Here is a 22,385-nt window from a genome sequence, read left to right on the forward strand (position 1 = left end):
GGAAGAGAGGGGGGTGAGGAAAGACGGAGATCAATTGGAGAGGACAGGGAGACAGAACATAAGAAACAAGAATGGATGAGATAATATTTTTTGCTAATCATAATTTTGGATCATGATTTGACCAGCCATGTTTTTCCCACAAATGTGTGATGAATATGGGTGCTGGAAGCTTTAGTTATGGAGTATTGCATATCTGGACTCACTTGTGTTATGATCCACATAGTAGGCCCCGACATTGGGGTCGTAGGCCTCCTCCCAACCCACAGGCAGCTCATCTCCAATGCAGTCAGCAAATGTCAGAGGTTTAGTCTGCCTGAAAATCACACACAAGAAACAGTCAACTAATGGTAAGAATTAGAGAGGTGTCACAGCAAAAGTAAATCAGGATGACCATGCCAAGATAGTGGGCCATCCAGGGTCTATGAAAAGATAGATAATTTGGTTGTCACGGAGGGCTACCACCATTGGGGTGTGTGTGTGTGTGTGTGTCACTAATAGGGGGGGTCTAGTTAGAATGGGTCTCTATTCACCTCTGGCTTGCAAAGAACAATAGCCGGAAGCTGGGGCCTGGCATTCCACAAGTAGCGTTAACAAATCGCCTGGAGGTTTCTGAGGCAACCAATCCAGGCCTTCCAACACAAGGCCAGAGCTCTGGATCACAGGAGACCCAGGAGGACCTCAGTGGCCACCACACACAAAGCACCTCAAAGCACTCACCAACAGGACCAATGTGCCAATGGAAAAAGTGGGGCCTATTTGCTGAGTAACAGTCCAAAAATCAGTCTCTCTGGGTCTTTACATTAGCCGATTAGGATAGGCTACTGTTGGCTTTTCCATGCTGCTCTAACTTGGCACAACCAGGATCACAATTGAATCCGAATTCTTCACATGGCTCCTACGACATAAAACCCTATGCTAAAGGACAGAATACAAATTACGCTAATGTTTACATTTTTGACAGAGTTATCAGCGGCACAGCCGACATGTACACTTTTAGGAAAAGAGGTGTTATCTAGAACCTAAAGGGGTTCTTCGGCTGTCCCCTTAGGTAGAACCCTTTTGGTTCCATGTAGAAGCCTTCCACAGAGGGTTCTCCCTGGAACCCAAAAGGGTTCTCCTACGGAGACATCCGAAGAACCCTTTTGGAGGCCTTTTTCTAAGAGTGTAGGAAAACTTGTCTTAGTCTTTTGCTCAAACTCTTTTCTGCAGACTGAAGAGATTACCATCCTCACAGAACCTTTAGTTTAGGGTGAAACTGAACAGGTTCCTTTTTCACTTTAGGAATAATTAAAAGGACCAGCAAAGACCCCCTTAGCCCCGTTCTAAATGTATCTTTGAGGAAAAGGCTTTGTGGAAAACAAACACAAATCCCGCAAAAGCTGGCTGCTGCTGCAGGGTCCTTTGAGTGACCGTGTGCGCATCATATTGTTTGATTAATTCCACTGTAGCTGTCCTCTCACCCCTGCAAATCCAACCCTTAAAATCACTCTGAGCTGATGGCCCAACTCATCATCATTTCCCTCCGAGTAGTGCTGACTCACTGTCTCATTCGACCAACCAGAGGGCTTTAAATAGGCCCAGAGCATACCGTGAGGCACTCACTGGTTGTTCATTGGAATGCAAGACCTCTTCCAGTCTGTCTGAAGAGGACGACACCAAGCTAGACATCTCTTCATACGGTGATGAAGAGATGGGTAGTGAGTAGTGAGTGACCCACCTAAGACTGCTATAATTGTATTTTGTGACCCGCAAGATAAAATAAATCCTGTTTCTTTACAGACTTCTCCATATAAACTGTGTGATCCAGGAATGACCAGCCATAACCACCCATTAGGAAAGCACTCCCCTGGAGGACGGTTGAACTGTGTTCAACAAAAACTGTGGTTGTGGGCCTATATAGCGAGAGCGGCTTTCTGAGGCCCTAGTTGATGATTGTACAGGTTTAACCTCTAGCTAAGTGTTTTACACAAAGACCGGGGGTCTGCCATTTCCTGGTGAGCAGCAGCATTACAAGTTAGTTGAGTGAATGTCGGTGGTGAAAAACAATAGGCAGGTTCGCAAACAAAGTCAAACACCCTGGCCCATGCTCAAACGCAAAGCGACAAAGCGTGCAGCTGAATGCAAACATGCGGGTGCATAACTGAGTCAGAGACTTTCAGTCAAAGCACTATACATTCCTCAAGTCAAATTTATGAGGCTCCAACCTACATTTCATAACGCTCAAGGTCCAACAAAGTAGAGCTGCTAGCTGCTTCAGCTCCCCCCTGGCAACGGCTCAGTATCTGGGAGATAACATTCCATTCACCTGACAGAATGGGTTGGGTGCGTCACTACGAGGGTGGATAAACAATATGGCTGGCGGAGGTATGCGAATGCAGCCAAGAGATAGTGACAGGGCAGGGGCTCATTAGATTCATGTATACTGAAAAATATATATAAAACGCAACATTCAACAATTAGAAAGATTTCACTGAGTTACAGTTCATATAAGGAAATGTGTATATTGGGAGCCAGGCCCACCCACTGGGTAGCTAGGCCCAGCCAATCAAAATGAGTTTGAGGCAGCACATTTTCCACCAATAGGGCTGCCCAGTCTAACGGGAATTCATTATCATGATCAGGAGGCGGCAGGTAGCCTAGTGCTTAGAGCGTTGGACTAGTAACTGAAAGATTGCAAGATCGAATCCCCGAGCTGACATGCTAAAACAAATCTGTCGTTCTGCCCCTGAACAAGGCAGTTAACCCACTGTTCCTAGGATCCAGGCCGTCATTGAAAATAAGAATTTGTTCCTAACTGACTTGCCGAGTTAAATAAAAGGTTTAAAAAATATATATCAATCATAACTCTGCATCAGCTGTTCCTCAGCAATGTCCCAGTGCTTAACTGCAGTGGAAAGAGATGTGAAAGTCCAATGACAGTTTTGGGCCAGTATGGATGTCAGGTTATTTCAGTCCGAGTCCACTAATTTGAGAACGACTGGCTCATCTCAGATTTAGCATTCTGGGCTGGCTTCATTCTACTGTGGCCCAACAGACCAGTGAACAGTATAGGAGATGGGCCTATGAAGTACAGAAGACAGCCTGTCACTGTAAAGGGTCTATGTTCCTCACTTGACTTAACCCGTCGCCTCCCATTGTTGTAAAGTAATGCATGCATGACCCCAGAAATGGAGAGGTTATACATGAATCCCTTCCGATCCTGACTGACACTGGTTTCCACATCCTAGTTACAAGTTTTCAGGGCCTCATGCTGCACTTTGACCCTGTGCACCTTGGCAAGCAGTGAAAGGGATTTTAAATCATCAGTCTTTACTTTACCAGCCTCTGTGCTCAACCCTCCTCAGCTGTGCGTTTTAGGAATGTCTGTTAAGGTTTGTTCTTGCCATCTTGTTCTTGCTTCTACCAAGCCAACCTGTGGCAATTCACCAGGGAGGTGGGCAGATTGGTGGCCTTGTGTCTGTCATGTTCTTGGTCTTATAATGAGGACTGCAATAATGACAGCCACTAAGGGAAAACAGGACTGGCTTTTGACACAAAGCCTATTTTCAAATCTTGCAATATAATATTAAAGCCTATCCTTATCCTAGAACATAGCAGAATAAAAATATAAAAACTCCCATAATCTCAAGCATTCCAGAACTAAGCTTTTAAAGAGATTGTGTGTCAAAGTCTGAGGGGACTCAAGTAACTGGTAAAACGAAATGAGTTCCAGTCTATGGTTGACAGTGTGTTTCTGTACAAATTAATTTCCCTCTCATGACACCCTTCTAAGCACTGCTCCCTCAGCCCTATGTTCCCTTAATACCCACTGAAATACATTATCAAAATTGGCACAAATGCTTATTGTCCGAATAATTTGTATTGCAATAGAATTTGGCCTTGTTTGGTGACAAAGATCATTAGAATAATACCCAGTGTGCTTTGCAAGTGTTCATTTTCACATAACATTTGTCATTTAGCAGATGCTTTTATCACAACATAGTGCCATCACACTTCTGACACCAATGGAGTAAATTTGGGGTGATAGCCGCTATAAAAATGGTATAGAAGAGTAACTTACTACAAAATGCATTCCATTCAGGCCAGTGAAATACAAATGACACAAAATACTCTTAAAGTAATTGAAAAACTTGTTTCAAAAACATGCAACATAAACTGTCCATCTCTGTTCCATCAAGCAACAGTGGATAAACTCACCAAAAGACGTGTACATCAAGGGTATGAGAAATAAACTGTAAAATATGTATCACACCCCCGCCCCAATATGATACCATACCTGTCTCTTGGATCAATCCAACTAGTAGCGTGTTTGATGTGGTCGATGAAGTAGACTTTCCCGTCAAAATCCCGGGCTTCTTCCCAACCCTCTGGTAGTGGTAACTCCTTCCTTGGCATGTCAGACGAGTCTCCATGTAATTTTCTCTGCAAGTCCTCTAAATTCTATTGAAGGTAAACAATGTCTTGTGTGAAGCATCTTAAAATCCCAAATCTGAAAACCATCACTCGGTTCCAATTCACAAATTCTGGTTTGTGTGCGTGTTGGACTAGCTGATAATCCATAACGTCTCGCAGTGCATGTTCTCAGTACGAGTAGAAATGTTTGCCAAACAGTGGTAATTTCCTTAATGAAACAATATTTCCAGCACAGATGAGCAAATTATTTATCTGCAGAATAAAAAGGTTATTTTGTAGCCGTTTATCTCAGCTCAGTAACAATGTTACAACCATGGTCACATTGGAATTGAGAGAGTGGTGTTCCACGAGAGAAATCCTAATGTGTATTTGAAATCGTTTTTCAAGGTTTGTGTTCGTCTATGTATAATACATTGTAGAACATAACGAAAACGTAACGTTAATTAGAACTGTTCAAGCGGGTTGTCCAAGGCATGGTTATTGTGTCGGGGCAGCTTGACTCCTTTCTGGATATTCAGATTAACCGAAAAGTGCATTTGAAGTCTGCAAATCCAGCCAAGGTTTTTAGTATGTGTAGAAAGGTTACAACAATGTCTCACCATTCAACAATAAGCTTTTCTTAAATATTTTAGAGCTCTTTTCGTTCACTGGCCACCATGTTTAGTTAGCGAGAACGATGCTAACCAGTCTGCTAGCAAGTAACCCTCTCGTGCTCTACCCCAAAATTACCCCGTTCCACACAATTGAAATGCAGTTATCTTCACATTCACGGTAAATGTTCCTACAAAATTCCAATAAATCCTCATTGAAGTAGTTTACTTCTAATCGTTTGTTACTTAAAGGGGCAGCAGTCTCTCCTCCAGAGTACTGCTGGCCGCGATCGATCGTGAAGGCTCGCGATGCTGTTGAATGACGTCATCCAGGTGCTTCTCTGCCCTGTGCCATACATTTTATTCTACCAAATGTTTCCTACAATATTAATGTTTTTTTTCTGGTTTTAAATGCGGAATAATGTGGAACTCTTACGTCATAACATGACGGACACACACGAGACAATTAAATACTTTGCTTGTTGAAATATGATAAATGTTGCTCTGTGTTGTTAGTTCTACTTCATGAGGCAAACTTCTGAGACAAGTGCACGACGCCCTCCCATGGACAGTTTTTGACACTTCACTCTAGGTTACAAATATTTATTTGATCATTTTAAACACAACTGGAAATGTCTTATTTATTATAGGCCGTTAAATATTATAAACTTCAGTCCAAAGTAAAACAATCTGTGCAGTACATTGCACTTTATGCGAAATATTTAGGCACAATTATATAGCAACATTTTTTTTTAAGGGAACCGACATACCCTTTTGCAATCACATTAAAACTCAGAGGCTTCATCCACATCACACAAGTAGCTGTTGCCCAGCCCATACACTGCCGTCACGAATCCAACGGATTGAAGGGTACAAGGCGCTGGCAGGGCTCTTTTCAACACAAACAAGGAAGAGATATCACGTGCACTGGTTACAGTGGAAATCATTCGGTCAGTTCATCGTTGGCTCTTGGCTGCTGTGTCCAGGAAGACGACATTATACGGCGTTCCAGCAGTGCCACATGGTTCTGCTTCGGCACATATCCATCGCCCTAACCGCCGCGGTGGCTGCCTTCGGGTCCGCGCTGTTTATCGCCTTGAATTATTTCTACAGAAGGCGAATATGGTCTCCCGAAGCGGAATATTACATGATAAAAGAGGTACACTGTTATTCTCTGCCATCTAGGAATGTTCAATCGGCATAAGTTTATGACTCTGTTGCAATCGGTGGGCCAAACGCACAGTTTTCACGGTTTATCGCCGGATTCTTTATGTGCCAGAGCAGTGAAAGTTCTATAGGCGCCAGTGGCATCGAACGCAAAGAGAGGACTTCACGAATCACTTCTGTCTGGACGTGGATGTGGTCTTCCAGCCCATACAATACATATGACATGAATGCTGTGCCTTCATCCCAGATCATGTTGATCACAAACTGACAATCTGACTGCATGGTGATGATGATGGGTTGTGATAAAGATTGACGCACATAATGGAAATCATACAGGTTTAGGGTCCAAGAGAGCAACAAGAAAATATAGTCATTTTCATGTTGAAGGAAATTGTTGTTTTATATATTCAAATCATTACAAAGTAGTATCACTATCATAATAATAATTGCCTATATAAACATTTCCTCTGAATATAGCCTATAGGGCCATAGGATATTACCTGAAATTGACGAATAAGATTTTCAGGAGCTTCAAAGGTATTGATTAAATCAAGGAGACAAGGTTACAGTTACTGTGTCACTCGCCTATAGAGTGCCACTCACAAACCAATGAGATGGTTTTGAGCTGATTTAACTAACATTTGTAGAAACTAAGATTGTTTCATTACAACATTACATAGTGGTCAAAGAGCTTATGCAGTTATTGTGGGCCAAGTAGACAGCTTATTGGGGATTTGGGGGTCACAGAAGCTTGCTAGTTGCTTTGCACACAAAAATGCAAGTGATTGTGAAATACTGCAGCATTATCTATAGTGCACTGTCAATCCTACAGGGATAGATGGTGAAAATGCTGTTGTATGTAAACAAAACATATTGCAGTTCGTCACTTTACAGGAGTAACAATTATCTATACCTGTAACTTGAGAAAAAAGTAAAATGGGATAAGGTAACTTCATGTTGCTGATGTTGAGAGAACAGGTGTTCTGATGACCCCCTGCTGTGTGTGTTGAGCAGGAGCAGGAGGAGCGTGGAAAGCGCCAGGTGCTCGTCCTTGGCCTAGACGGAGCTGGGAAGAGCAGTATCCTGCAGGGGCTGACAGCTGGAGACGGGGGCAAGAGAGGGCACTGCCGCCCCACTAGGGGCTTCAACTTTATGAGCCTCAGTGCCCCTGCCTGTCAGCTGGATTTCCTTGAGAGTAAGCTGTGCAGTTTGCACACCACCAGAATTCTGCATATGCTTGCAGGGCAATTCAACTGGCCTGTAAGACTCCATACAGAGTGCTTTAAGGCTGTTCTATGACCTTAAAATGTCACATTGTAAGTTATCAGTTTGGCCCTTGAAATACCAGTGGCCTTACCAAAAACATTATAATCACGTGCCTTTGCTTAGACTCAGTCATACATGTTTGGACAACAATACACACCATTTACTTTTTCTTCAGTGGAATAATTCATTTAACCCTTTTGTAGTGTGACAAACAAGGTATACAACACAAGTTCATACATCTACCTTTTTGCCTAGCAACACTCAAGTAACCAGCCTACCTCTGTCTGCTGTATTCTAGTTGGAGGGGGTGAGGATTTGCGTACGTACTGGACCGAGTACCTGAGGAAGACGCATGTCCTGGTGTACGTGGTTGACTCCTCTGACAGAAAACGTCTACCACAGGCCAAAGCTGAGCTGCATCGCCTTCTCAGACTGGATTCACAACTTCCTGTGGTGGTCCTGGGAAACAAACAGGTGACCTTGACTATTGAGCTATCGTATACTGTCTTTGGGCAGATGCATTGGAAATAGAAAACCTAACGAATGGAATCTTATTCCATTGCTATAGAAACGTTTGTTGTTCATACTGTGGGCAACGTGAGTGTCTTGGACATGGATAAATGTATGTTCTCCAGTGAGTACATGTAACACCTCACTTGAGCTGTGTTGATAAAGAATTTGTAATACTGTTATAAATGTGATATTACGCCTGTCATGACCAGTGTTGTGATACATCAATGCTTAGATTTTCAAACTCTTATTTACAATTTAGTTATTTTAACAGAGGCTCATCAAACCCAGAGTGACTCGGCAGAAGACTTCACTGTCCGTCCTGTGTCCTCTTCCCCCCCAGGACAAGCACAACGCCATGAGTGTGTCGGAGCTCCATGAGGCCCTGTCTCTGGGGGCAGTGGCTGACGATAGGAGGCTGTTCCTCCTGGCTGCCCAGCTGGGCTCAGACGGCCTGATTGTCTCCCGCAATCTGCAGGCCTTCCAGGACCTGATCCTACAGCTCGTTTGATTCCCTAGGACAGGATGAGTTGAACGGGGGGTTGACCATGCAGGTGGGATGGGGAGAGAGGCCCATGGGTGAGCCCGTGTGTAAGGACAAGTGGCAAGTAGCAATGACTGCGTGTGAATACTTTTGAACTAGAGAAGATCCTTCAGGGCCCTCTGGGAGTCAGGGACCAAAAACAGTCTTCACTGAATCACTTAATTAGTAACAGGGTTCAATATACACTAAGTATACCAAACATTAGGAACACCATCAACATGGCAAACTTGAGCGTGAAAAACCCAATGTTGCAGTTCTTGACACTCAAACCGGTACGTCTGGTACCCACTACTATACCCCGTTCAAAAGGCACTTAAATATTTTGTCTTGCCCATTCATCATCTGAATGGCACACATACACAATCTGTCTCAATTGTCTCAAGGCGTAAAAATAATTTAACCTTTCTCCACCCCTTCATCTACACTGATTGAAGTGGATTTAACAGGTGACAGTCTGTCATGGAAAAAGGTTTTCTTAATGTTTTGTATACTCAGTGTAGATCATGCATCTAGCTACCAATCATGAAGCGGGTTACATTTATTGTAGCATAAGTGTCAATACAATACAGCTTCAATGCTCCTCATTGTGGCAATGTCATGTCAGCTAGTGTCAATTCAGTCAATAATGACATGGCATTTTATCCTCTTCAACAGAAGACATTTGATTGTTACATTTCATTGTAGGTAAGATGTAGTCAAGTCCATGATCATAGGTGTAAACTGAGTGCAGTTTTTAAGATGACTCTTTCTTTGAGAAATTCATTCTCTACGTTGGAATTTAAAGATTTGCATGTTTTCACTTTTAGGAGGCAATTTTATAGCCAGCTTTTATTCAAAACATACCGTTTAATCTTATCTTCTACCTTCTTATCAATGACCAGTAATTCCATGTTTCTACTGCAGTGGCACCACCTGATGTTTTGTTTGACTGTTAAACTGAAATGTGGCTGTTAAAATTCTAACTTTACCTACGATTTAAAGAAATCAGGCCATTTAAGGACCCAGTTGGGGGGAAAAAAGGATAATGTTCCTTGCAGCCATCTCTGACCAAACAAATCGATACAAAAACAACTAAGGGGGAAACAAATCTATAGGTAGGCATATATAACCTTGTATTGTGGTTAAACAGGAAGCCGTTTTGCTGAGCAGTCATTATCTGACATGTAGAATTGACTTTGCGGACTTGTTTTTTCCCCAACTCGGTGCCTATGTAGGTTAGTTTGAACACAACCTGCTCAGTTTAGCAGATATCGTAACGTAATAGTGGCAATAGTATGTACTCAGTAAGGCATTCCAGATGCTTTAATAGTCATCAATTAAGCACTTGGTTGCTCCCCGAAATTAGATTGTAAATAATTGATGAGAACAGATAGGACTAGCATACTGAAATAGGTCAGCTAATGTGTTGGTATTTTCACTACAGGCAAACGCAGACATCTGAATGCAGTTTCCTGACTGACTTGATAAAACACTCCATTTTAAAAGGTTCTTAACTGCAATGCTCAGGGTTATTGGTCAGCCTAATGGAATATCATGTCCAACATCTCACCAAATATATCCAATGTACCAAGTACTAGATTTATTGGAGAAGTTTCCCATTTGTTGAAAACATTGTGTTTATCGAGACATTACATCTAGTCACTATACAAAATGTTGTACATTGTATAATCTTATGAATGTGCGATATTTCCAACTTGTGTATTGAAACCTGATGTGCACATAAACAAATGTATCTTCAGATGAGGAAACCCCCTCCTTGATAGGGATGGGCATATGACATTATTTCACTATTTGAATAATCATGCATTGTTTTACAGATCTTCGGATTGTCAATTCCCCTCGCCCCAAAAAGTTGCTCTTGAATCTCTAGACCAATCAGAATGAAGCAAATGCAGGTACCACAACAGCTGACAGTGGTCCGTTGTTTTTTGGCTAACAGTCAGCAACAGTGAAATACGTGATGTTCACCATGATAGAATAGATTGTTCAAAAAAAGGTTCTGGTGAGTGTTTTGCATTGATCTGTGTCAGGCCTTGTGGAATGTCAAGGAGGTGCATACCTGTTATCACTATTTGAAGTGGGGAAAATAGCATAGGCTACCAATGTCATGGCTGACTGGAAGGCTAAATGCGCTATGAAAATAAAATGCATTTGTCAAATGCAACATGAGAGAAAATGAGCTTAAATTAAACTATTTTGTGCGTCAACTGTAGGCTACGTTTACAGTGCACAACAAACTATAAGCAACAATGTTGTCAGCCACAATGTTTGAAGCAGCAGTAGCTCACACTGTCAAACTGCATTCAGAAGTTTAGTTAAATTAAGAATTTCAAATGTCATTGTATGTCCTTGTGTAACAATGTCACATGGATAATTACATTTAGACAAAGCTTGTTAATGTCATTATTTTCCCCCTCTTCAAAAATGTACACACAAATAGAATACTAACTTCCGTTCTGATATTCAATTAACCGTGCCCATCCCTACTCCTTGATATCGCTATGGTTTCTTGATAATCTAGAGCATGTTTCATATCTGTTTTGTGTTCAGATGTAATATTTATGCTGCTTTAAAGATTTAACGAACTCCAATGTCTTATTTTTCGTTTTTGCAGTGACATTGCAACCTTTTGCACAAACGATGCTATATTTATATCTTATGTTATCCAAAAAAGGAAATGCATTGACAACAGCTTAGGTAAAATCCACGTTAAGAGTGATGCCGAGACTAAGATTTTCCACTTTAAAATGCATGCCAAACAAAAATGACTGCAAAGTTAAACCATACATACACAAGGACTACTTTAAACAATTTCCACAGAAAAGTGAACAAAAACTTCTGTTATCAAACTTTGCATCTGCACTGTTCAAGTAAGTGTGTTTTTATAAAATTCCCAGTGAATTGTTAGAGATATTTAGGCAGTGAGACCCATTATGTACTTCCCCAGAGACAAATGAACTTGTGGATACCATTTATGTATCTGTGTCTACCTATTGTTCACCTAATACCTTTTTTGAACTATTGGTTAGAGCCTGTAAGTAAGCATTTTACTTTAAGGTCTACACCTGTTGTATTTGGCACACGTGACAAATAAACTTTGATTTGAGGTAGTTTCACAAGCCAATGCTAACTAGCGTTAGCGCAATTAATGGAAGTCATTGCAGTTACATTAGTTAGCAACTTCCTTTAAACCGCACGCAGAGACACCAATGGTATCCACGAGTTCATCGGACTCTGGGTAAGTATGACAGGCCTCATTGCCCAAATCCCAAAGTATCTCTAACAATTCCCACAGTTGTATGGTTTGTTTAACTTTTCAAAATCATCGGTTTATGTTTGGCATGCACTTTTAAAGTGAAAAATCTTAAGTCTCACCACTAACTGTGGAATTTGCAATTACAAATATACATGTTCACTTCATTACAAAAGCAGTCTTAAATGTTCTTACTGTATGGAATTTGTGTAACTGTATTTTTGGGATACATATGGGAAGTATGAACAAATATAATAAAGTGTTTGATTTTATGCATGTTGAAAATGTCTGGTCTTTTTCTAAAATGTTTACAGTTCCTAGAATCTCAATTTACCATCCATTCTGATTGAAGGAGAGTTGCTGAGTGCACAATGACTTCCTCTGTCCATCAAAGTAACAAAATACTTTGAGTCAGCACTCCCAGACTGCCTCCACTGATGAAGGAGAGTAATGATCCCTCTCTACATTGAACATATTTGACCACCACAGACAGGCCCAGTTATGTGGAAACAGGTTTCCCACCTTTGAGAAACTCCACAAAGGTGTTGTATTCCTCTGGATGGCAGCGTTTATACTGGTCCACTTTCCTCCTGATCTGTGAGGGCGTGTCCTGGTAATAGTTCTTCTCATCTCTGGCCATAGCCTACAGAAGCAGAAATTAGGTTGGGATAAAAATTTAATAAAAAAACAAGGTCTCACAATACCCATAAGAACATATAGTAGTTATTGTTATAAACCAAAAGGCAATACACTGCAACTACAGCAATACGAGCCCATCCTTTGAAATACTACTGTACAGAGATAATCAAGTTAGGCGAGGTGAAATTCCTCATCAGCTGTACTTACCTTGTAGTTCTCGCTGTGTTCCCTGATCATGTACTGCACGTACTCGATCAAGTCTGTGGATAAGGTCTTTGTGTCTTTCTCTGGGAGATTGGCCTCTGCCACAAGTTCTGTTGAAAACAAGTCATCATGCATGAGTCTACGTGATAAGATCTTCTAATAAAATCTAATAGGGGCACCCGAGTTGCACAACGGTCTAAGGCACTGCATCTCAGTGCTAGAGGCATCACTTCAGACCCTGGTTCTATCCCGGGCTGTATCACAACCGGCCGTGATCAGGAGTCCCATAGGGTGGCGCACAATTGGCCCAGCGTCGCCCAAGTAAGGCAGTCATTGTAAAATAAGAATTTGTTCTTAACTGACTTGCCTAGTAAAATAAGTTTAATAAAAAAAGTATTTATAAATAACAAAGAACAAATGTTGATTTAGGTCCAACAAGAAATTATTAATGGTTCCTTACCATTGAGAACGTATGGCTTCCTTACAAATTTGAGGGTGGGAGCTTCTTCAGTTCTCTCCACAGCAGCGAACTGCAGACATGTCAATTATACATCACAATTCACTAAGAGATTAGGCCATAACTTGTGAATGTATAGTATATCACCATGATGGACAGGATAAACTCACGGTCGGTGTCTTAATTGGGAGGGCACGGTTAGGGTCAAATGCCAGACCCATGTCTCGCAAGTTCCTTGCCACAGACTTCTTGTCACTCCAGGCATTTCGGATCTGAGGACTTGAAATAAACAGTTACACAACTATAGCCATTTACTCATGCTAGATCATACATTTCTGATAAGTGGGTGTTGTATGTATTAAGTATGCCATGAGCACTTTGTTAAGCCAAGACTTGCTTTGGTCCACACACACGTCAGATCTGTACTATGAGCTGCATGCTAATTTGCCAGAAGATACCGACCCTATAGTTATGCTTGTTAACACTGAGCTGCACTGGGGTCGCAATACAATGGTTACATTAATAAGACACTGTGGAGCCGGTGCGAGATATGGGTTGAAAATGTACCTCAATGCAGAGGTGGGGATACGCCACTATACTAGAGGCCGACCGATTAATCGGAATGGCCTATCAATTAGGCCGATTTCAAGTTTTCATAACAATCGGTAATCGGGATTTTTGGACACCGATTGTGGCCGATTACATTGCACTCCACGAGGAGACTGTGTGGCAGGCTGACTATCTGTTATGCGAGTGCAGCAAGAATCCATGGTAAGTTTCTAGCTAGCATTAAACTTATCTTGTAAAAAAAAACTATCAATCTTAACATAATCACTAGTTAACTACACATGGATGATGATATTACTAGTTTATCTAGCTTGTCCTGCGTTGCATATAATCGATGCGGTGCCTGTTAATTTATCATCGAATTACAGCCTACTTCGCCAAACGGGTGATGATTTAACAAGCACATTCGTGAAAAAAGCACTGTCGATGCACCAATGTGTACCTAACTATATACAATGCCTTTCTTTAAAATCAATACACAAGTATATATTTTTTAAACCTGCATATTTAGTTAATATTGGCTGCTAACATGAATTTCTTTTAACTAGGGAAATTGTGTCACTTCTCTTACGTTCCGTGCAAGCAGAGTCAGGGTATATGCAGCAGTTTGGGCCACCTGGCTCGTTGCGAACTGTGTGAAGACCATTTCTTCCTAACAAAGACTAAATAATTTGCCAGAATTGTACATAATTATGACAACATTGAAGGTTGTGCAATGTAACAGCAATATTTAGACTTAGGGATGCCACCTGTTAGATAAAATACGTTATGGTTCCGTATTTCACTGAAAGAATAAACGTTTTGTTTTCGAAATGATCGTTTCCGGATTTGACCATATTAATGACCTAAGGCTCGTATTTCAGTGTGTTATGTTATAATTAAGTCTATGACTTGATATTTCATAGAGCAGTCTGACTGAGCGGTGGTAGGCAGCAGCAGGCTCGTAAGCCTTCATTCAAACAGCACTTTTGTGCATTTGCCTGCAGCTCTTCGCTGTGCTTCAAGCATTGAGCTGTTTATGACTTCAAGCCTATCAACTCCCGAGATTAGGCTGGTGTAACCGATGTGAAATGGCTAGCAAGTTAGCGGGGTGCGGGCTAATAGCGTTTCAATCGGTGAAGTCACTCTCTCTGAGACCTTGAAGTAGTTGTTCCCCTTGCTCTGCAAGGGCCGCGGCTTTTGTGGAGCGATGGGTAACGATGCTTCGAGGGTGGCTGTTGTCGATGTGTCCCTGGTTCGAGCCCAGGTAGGGGCGAGGAGAGGGACGGAAGCTATACTGTTACACTGGCAATACTATAGTGCCTATAAGAACATCCAATAGTCAAAGGTATATGAAATTAGAGGTCGACCGATTAATCGGAATGGCCGATTAATTAGGGCAGATTTCAAGTTTTCATAACAATCGGTAATTGGTATTTTGGGCCATCGATTTGCCGATTTTCATATAAAAATATTTTTTTAACTAGGCAAGTCAGTTAAAGAACACATTCTTATTTTCAATGACGGCCTAGGAACGGTGGGTTAACTGCCTTGTTCAGGGGCAGAAAGACAGATTTTTACCTTGTCAGCTTGGGGATTCAATCTTGCAACCTTACGGTTAACTAGTCCAACGCTCTAACCACCTGCTTTACATTGCACTCCACGAGGAGCATGCCTGTAACGCGAATAGAGTAAGGAGCCAAGGTAAGTTGCTAGCTAGCATTAAACTTATCTTATAAAAAACAAACAATCATAATCACTAGTTAACTACACATGGTTGATGATATTACTAGTTTGTCTAGCCTGTCCTGCGTTGCATATAATCGATGCGGTGCACATTCGCGAAAAAGGTTGCTCCAACTTGTACCTAACCATAAACATCAATGTCTTTCTTAAAATCAATACACAAGTATATATTTTTAAACCTGCATATTTAGTTAATATTGCCTGTTAACATGAATTTCTTTTAACTAGGGAAAATGTGTCACCTCTGCAACAGAGTCAGGGTATATGCAGCAGTTTGGGCCGCCTGGCTCGTTGCGAACTGTGTGAATACTATTTCTTCCTAACAAAGACAGCCAACTTCGCCAAACGAGGGATGATTTAACAAAAGCGCATTTGCGAAAAAAGCAATCGTTGCACGACTGTACCTAACCATAAACATCAATGCCTTTCTTAAAATCAATACACAGAAGTATATATTTTTAAACCTGCATATTTAGCTAAAAGAAATCCAGGTTAGCAGGCAATATTAACCAGGTGAAATTGTGTCACTTCTCTTCCATTCATTGCACGCAGAGTCAGGGTATATGCAACAGTTTGGGCCACCTGGCTCGTTGCGAACTAATTTGCTAGAAATTTACGTAATTATGACATAACATTGAAGGTTGTGCAATGTAACAGGAATATTTAGACTTTTGGATGCCATAACGGTTCCGTATTTCACTGAAAGAATAAACGTGATAGTTCCTGGATTTGACCATATTAATGACCTAAGGCTCGTGTTTCTGTGTGTTATTATGTTATAATTAAGTCTATGATTTGATAGAGCAGTCTGACTGAGCGATGGTAGGCACCAGCAGGCTCGTAAGCATTCATTCAAAACAGCACTTTACTGCGTTTTGCCAGCAGCTCTACGCAATGCATTGCGCTGTTGTTTATGACTTCAAGCCTGTCAACTCCCAAGATTAGGCTGGTGTAACTGATGTGAAATGGCTAGCTAGTTAGCGGGTGCGCGCTAATAGTGTTTCAAAAGTCACTCGCTCTGAGACTTGGAGTAGTTGTTTCCCTTGCTCTACATGGGTAACGCTGCTTCGAGGGTGGCTGTTGTCGATGTGTTCCTGGTTCGAGCCCAGGTAGGAGCGAGGAGAGGGACGGAAGCTACACTGTTACACTGACAATACTAAAGTGCCTATAAGAACATCCAATAGTTGAAGGTATATGAAATACAAATCGTAGAGAGAGAAATAGTCCTATAATAACTACAACCTAAAACTTCTTACCTGGGAATATTGAAGACTCATGTTAAAAGGAACCACCAGCTTTCATATGTTCCCATGATCTGAGCAAGGAACTTAAATGTTTTTAATTGTCATTATTACAAATAAATAAATATAAATCTGCTGATTAATCGGTATCAGCTTTTTTTGGTCCTCCAATAATTGGTACCGGCATTGAAAAATCATAATCGGTCGACCTCTACACTGTACTCCAAAATGTACCTTTATCCACACTGCTCCAAAGGGGCGGCAGGTTGCCTGGCGGATAGGAGTGTTGGGCCAGTATGCGAAAAGGTTGCTGGATCGAATTCCTGAGCTGACAAGGTTAAACAATCTGCCATTCTGCCCCTGAGCAAGGTAGTTAACCCACTGTTTCCCAGGCACCGATCGCGTGGATGTCGATTAAGGCAGCCACGTGAAAGTGACACGTTTAAATGTCAAACAACGTTATATTAAAGGAGTGTCGGTCTGCACATGCGCAGGTCAGCGTTAGACCCAACAGTGTGTTTCTACACATGAGCTTCGCTAGACAACGTCGCCATGACATCCCATATAAGTGTGATCAGGGATTTCTATCGGAGAAGCAGAAATGGGATATGAATGTAACCATGATTGCGTTCTGACCCCAGTGCAGCTCAGTGTATAGGTAGGGTTGGTATCTTCTGGCAACATGCTCATCCAAGATGCATGCGCTTCATCCCCTGCCTCTCCCTTTAACTATTCCCCAGGTCGTTGTGAATGGTAATGTTTTCAGTCAACTTACCTGGTAAAATAAAAATTCAACCATAACTAGTCTGGCGGTTAACAAAGTTTTCAAAAAAGTCGTATTTTGTATTTCTGAAAAAATGCCAACTTGCGTATACAGTCAAATTGTCTTCAGTACTGTCTCCACCAATATGTTTGCTTTGGTGAGATAAGTATATTGAAGCTGCAAGTCACTACGCCGAATAATTCATGTTACGAATCAAAGCTGTTCAGCCAAACGACGCACTGGCTGGACCAGAGCAAGTAACGTTAACTAGCAAACTAGTTAATGTTATTTCATCAGTTTGACAACCATTGATAATAAACCCGGGAATAGACCAGATAACATTTTCTTGTAACGCTGGCTAGCAAGATGGCTAGCTAGTTCAACCACACAGACAAAACTGCATAGATGAGCTAATGTTAGCATCACAGCTTACTAGAACGTGGAGTTAGCATTGCTAACATCGACTGTTATTCATCCTCAATATTCGACTTACCACTCAATTCTCGGGGCTTCCCTTTTCTTAAACTGCTTTTTCAGTTTCTTTCTATCTTTACTGTAATCAAACGTGTTTCTTTTACTTTTCTTTTTGGCTTTCGGCATTGTTTGAAAATCGAGCTAACTTTTATTTCTGAAAAACGTGTGCAGGAATAAGGAAGTATTTCGGTGAGGACGAAGGACGCATGTGATGGCGTCACGTGGGTTAAATAAACGCCCATTTACCTTTGACCTTTATGTAGTATTTTTTATTATTATTATTATAGCAGTAGCGTAAAATTATCACAGATAACATTACTATCATTAACTAATTAAAATACATTAAATTATGGATCATCATTTGATAACAGGGAAGGTGTGATAATCACTTATTCTGGTTCTAGTGATGCTGATGCAGCTGCTATTGGTAAAGGGTAATGATGATGATGATGAGAACGAGGATGATGAGTCAGGAATCCCTGGCTGCAATGATTTGTCTTAAAAAGAAAAACAATCTGAAAGCCTTATAAACCATGAGCCCAGAATTGCATGAAAACACAAACTATTAATTTCTGTAGATTGACAATGACAAACATAGCAAGAATAACTTTTAGCAACATTTAGGTTGAAATTGGTTGTTTTTGTTATTTTCCATTAGAAGATATTTGTCAACAAATTAGAAAGGAAAATGTACAGGAAGCATGGGAGAAAGAGAGAGATGGGAAGAGGAGAGAGCTCTCCAGCTCTGTTCAAAATCTATTCCTGTTGACAATAGCCTAAAAAAATATGAACATCTGAGAGGATTTCTACATCTCACTCTGAGGGGGAAAAGGGCAAATAAGGAGGCTTTTAGTGTTCAATATTTTTTCTTCCTTGTCTTGTGGGGACCATGGTAACCAAGTTGACAGGATCAAGCTGAATGTTGGAACTTATCCAGAACGCTGCAGCCTGCCTGGTCTTCTACCTTCCCATGTTCTCCCATGTCAACCCGCTCCTCTGCACACTCCACTGGCTTCCAGTTGAAGCTCACATCCACTACAAGACCATGGTGCTTACTGCAAGAGGAACTGCTCCTCCCTAACTTCAGTGTATGCTCAAACCCTACACCCCAACCCGAGTACCGTTCTGCCACCTCTGGTTTATTGGCCCGCCCACCCCTACGAGAGGGCAGCTCCCACTCAGCCCAGTCTCAGCTCTTCTCTGCCTGCCACCCCAATGGTGGAACCAGCTCGCACGGAAGATAGGACAGCAGAGTCTCTGCCCATCTTCCGATTCCAAAAACATTTGGAACCATACCTCTTCAAAGAGTATCTTAAATAATCACACAAATAATGCTTTCATGAACTAACACTCTGCTGACTTTGCTGATAGCTGCTTTGAGGAAAAATGTACTTACTATGACTGAGATATGTGGTTGTCCCACCTAGCTATCTTAAGATGAATGCACTAGCTGTAAGATGCTCTGGATAAGAGCGTCTGCTAAATTACTAAAATGTAAATGTTGGAGTGGCAGAGCACACATCCCGTGCTGAGAAAGAGAGTGCTCACTTTTTTTGCCAATTGTGTTAATGTATTTTCTCAGGAGTGTTGATTAGTTTCATACTCTGCTAATTGACTTCAGTATATGACTCAGTTTCCATTTCCTTCACCTTAATGGAGGAGGATGCTGTTACTCTCAGAGGAGATGTCTTATGTCAAGCAAAACAACCCACAAACACTGATAAGGCTTTCCGCCTACACACAGCCATAAAATACTGTAACAATTAGGTATCCAGAAGAGTGCTTTCCTTTGTCAGGTGTTAAAGAAAGAGTTTCAATTTATTTTTCCTTTCTATCCATTCAGCATAGACTACAATATCTAGTTTTATAAAGCATGTCTACCCAAGAGCCAATATGAGAAACCAGACCCAATGTTTTTACACATCTAATAATAATAGTAATAATAACACATTTTATTTTAAGCAATTTTCAAGACACCCAAAGTCACTTTACATACAAGATAATCAGCAAGTAAAAAATGCAATGAAATCACATTAAAATAAGAAAGTATGTATAAAAAAATATACACTAAGCATAAGGACAGACTAACCAGGAAAACACAAAACATGATAACAGACTAACCAGGGGAGTGAACTAGACAAGGGATAAAAGCTAAGACAACAGTGAAACCGGGTAAGCAATCTATGATATTACACATCTATACATGATTTATGATTTATGATATTACACATCTTGTATTGTTTTACACATTTTGCAATCATATTTTAATCTTAGAGAAGTAGTATTTCTTGCCAGACTCTAAGAGACAAGCGCTCAAGGATGAAAATAACTACATCAACCATGATCCTTTGCTAGTTACGGCAACTTTCACCATGATCCTTAGCAATTTTTTTGTTCCATTTCAACCACATTCAGCAAAAGAGAGCAATAGTAATGACGTATTTTTGTAGGCACTAATTCCCACAATAAGTTGGGTTTGTAGGCCTCCTTGCTCGCACACGCTTTTTCAGTTCTGCCCACAAATTTTCTATGGGATTGAGGTCAGGGCTTTGTGATGGCCACTCCAATACCTTGACTTTGTTGTCCTTAAGCCATTTTGCCACAACTTTGGAAGTATGCTTGGGGTCATTGTCCATTTGGAAGACCCATTTGCGACCAAGCTTTAACTTCCTGACTGATGTCTTGAGATGTTGATTCAATATATCCACATCATTTTCTTGCCTCATGATGCCATCTATTTTGTGAAGTGCACCAGTCCATCCTGCAGCAAAGCACCTCCACAACATGATGCTGCCACCCCCGTGCTTCACGGTTGGGAGGGTGTTCTTTGGCTTGCAAGCCTCCCCCTTTTTCCTTCAAACATAACGATGGTCATTATGGCCAAACAGCTCAATTTTTGTTTCATCAGATCAGAGGACATTTCTCCAAAAAGTATGATCTTTGTCCCCATGTGCAGTTGCAAACCATAGTCTGGCTTTTTTATGGCGGTTTTGGAGCAGTGGCTTCTTCCTTGCTGAGCGGCCTTTCAGGTTATGTCGTTTTACTGTGGATATAGATACTTTTGTACCTGTTTCCTCCAGCATCTTCACAAGGTCCTTTGCTGTTGTTCTGGGATTGATTTGCACTTTTCGCACCAAAGTACGTTCATCTCTAGGAGACGGAACGTGTCCCCTTCCTGAGTGGTATGACGGCTGTGTGGTCCCATGGTGTTTATACTTGCGTACTATTGTTTGTACAGATGAACGTGGTACCGTCGGATGTTTGGAAATTGCTCCCAAGGATGAACCAGACTTGTGGAGGTCTACAATTTTCTTTCTGATGTCTTGGCTGATTTCTTTTGATTTTCCCATGATGTCAAGCAAAGAGGCACTGTTTGAAGGTAGGCCTTGAAATACATCCACAGGTACACCTCCAATTGACTCAAATTATGTCAATTAGCTTATCAGAAGCTTCTAAAGCCATAACATTTTCTCGAATTTTCCAAGCTGTTTTAAGGCACAGTCAACTTAGTGTATGTAAACTTCTGACCCACTGGAATTGTGATACAGTGAATAATAAGTGAAATAATATGTCTGTAAACAATTGTTGGAAAAATTACTTGTGTCATGCACAAAGTAGATGTCCTAACCGACTTGCCAAAACTATAGTTTGTTAACAAGAAATTTGTGGAGTGGTTGAAAAACGAGTTTTAATGACTCCAACCTAAGTGTATGTAAACTTACGACTTCAACTGCACATAATTTGGCCTCTCTATGTCACGCCCTGACCTGAGAGAGACGGTTTATTTCTCTATTTTGTTAGGTCAGGGTGTGGGGTGGGCATTCTATGTCATTATATTTCTATGTTTTGGCCAGGTATGGTTTCCAATCGGAGGCAGCTGTCTATCGTTGTCTCTTATTGGGAATCATACTTAGGCAGCCTTTTCCGACCTGTGTTTGTGTGTAGTTGTTTTCCGTTTAGTTGTCTGTTGCCTGACAGAACTGTTTTGCTTTCGTTTTGTTTAAGTGTTTCGTTATATGAATAAATATGAGCACTTACCACGCTGTGTTTTGGTCCCCTTCTCATTACGACGAAAGCCATTAGACTCTAGCCTCTTTCTACACTTGGAATCCACCAAATGCTGCACTGTGTGTGTGTGTTTACGCAGATTCTGTAACTCCACAAGAATCTCTATTTTTTTTATATCTTTTTTTTTATATTACCAACGTAGAAAAGTCTGTATACATACAATAAGTACATAGATAGACAATGATAACATTTGCTAGGAGGTAGAACAAATTACAGATTACACAAGGACCTTAAAAGAAACACACATATTGATTGTTTTAACAGCTTTCTTATTAGAATGTAGAATGGTCTTAATGTACTGCTCAAATTCCTTATAGAAAACACGGAAGAGTGGTTTTCTTTTAGTGAATTTACATTTATGAATATGACATTTTGCCATTAGCACAATTAGATTTGTGAGGTAAAATTGTTTTTCTTTATCTTTATTATGGTTAAGGAAACCGAGCAGCACATTCTCACATAACAAACAAAAGTCATCAAGAATATTAACAATTATAAAACTGT

The 22,385-nt window shown here is 41.0% G+C and overlaps 3 protein-coding genes across 5 annotated transcripts in view; 1 reads left to right on the forward strand and 2 right to left on the reverse strand.

Annotated features, from left to right (window-relative positions):
• Positions 1-5,823, reverse strand: part of LOC123742473 (protein KIBRA) — a 44,885-nt gene extending 39,062 nt beyond the window's left edge. The window contains exons 1-3 of one of the 2 annotated variants that reach the window (XM_045717134.1): positions 5,013-5,823; positions 4,277-4,440; positions 204-313 (exon numbers count right to left, since the gene is read on the reverse strand). In XM_045717134.1, the coding sequence (XP_045573090.1) occupies positions 204-313; positions 4,277-4,440; positions 5,013-5,015 (277 nt within the window). In that variant the 5' untranslated portion in view covers positions 5,016-5,823. Of the gene's footprint in view, positions 1-203; positions 314-4,276 lie in introns of both variants that reach the window. The other variant, XM_045717135.1, reaches the window with a different exon arrangement.
• LOC106603486 (ADP-ribosylation factor-like protein 9) lies at positions 5,817-12,015 on the forward strand. Of its 2 annotated transcripts, none has more exons than XM_014197247.2 (4): positions 5,817-6,162; positions 7,185-7,365; positions 7,735-7,910; positions 8,290-12,015. In XM_014197247.2, the coding sequence occupies exons 1-4, from the start codon at positions 6,025-6,027 to the stop codon at positions 8,455-8,457; spliced, it is 663 nt and encodes a 220-aa protein (XP_014052722.1). In that variant the 5' UTR covers positions 5,817-6,024; the 3' UTR covers positions 8,458-12,015. The 2 variants fall into 2 exon arrangements, with proteins under 2 accessions (XP_014052722.1, XP_014052723.1); XM_014197248.2 differs by lacking the exon at positions 5,817-6,162 and adding an exon at positions 6,286-6,453.
• On the reverse strand, positions 7,676-18,028 carry LOC106603487 (nucleolar protein 16). The gene is made up of 6 exons (XM_014197249.2): positions 17,833-18,028; positions 13,214-13,322; positions 13,047-13,116; positions 12,590-12,696; positions 12,266-12,386; positions 7,676-7,895 (listed from the first exon to the last, which is right to left on the reverse strand). The coding sequence occupies exons 1-6, from the start codon at positions 17,937-17,939 to the stop codon at positions 7,864-7,866; spliced, it is 546 nt and encodes a 181-aa protein (XP_014052724.1). The 5' UTR covers positions 17,940-18,028; the 3' UTR covers positions 7,676-7,863.
• Positions 18,029-22,385: the final 4,357 nt, after the last annotated feature.

The sequence above is a fragment of the Salmo salar genome, chromosome ssa04 (genome assembly GCF_905237065.1).
Source record: "Salmo salar chromosome ssa04, Ssal_v3.1, whole genome shotgun sequence".
Taxonomy (NCBI): domain Eukaryota; kingdom Metazoa; phylum Chordata; class Actinopteri; order Salmoniformes; family Salmonidae; genus Salmo; species Salmo salar.

Coding starts and splice junctions, on each gene's coding strand:
- LOC106603486 (XM_014197247.2), top strand. CDS start 6,025: ATGGTTCTGCTTCGGCACATATCCATCGCCCTAACCGCCGCGGTGGCT. Junction 7,366..7,734: donor TCAGCTGGATTTCCTTGAGA/GTAAGCTGTGCA, acceptor GCTGTATTCTAG/TTGGAGGGGGTGAGGATTTG. Junction 7,911..8,289: donor TGGTCCTGGGAAACAAACAG/GTGACCTTGACT, acceptor CTTCCCCCCCAG/GACAAGCACAACGCCATGAG.
- LOC106603487 (XM_014197249.2), bottom strand. CDS start 17,939: ATGCCGAAAGCCAAAAAGAAAAGTAAAAGAAACACGTTTGATTACAGT. Junction 13,323..17,832: donor GAAGCCCCGAGAATTGAGTG/GTAAGTCGAATA, acceptor GTTTATTTCAAG/TCCTCAGATCCGAAATGCCT. Junction 12,697..13,046: donor GAAGCCATACGTTCTCAATG/GTAAGGAACCAT, acceptor TGTTTTCAACAG/AACTTGTGGCAGAGGCCAAT.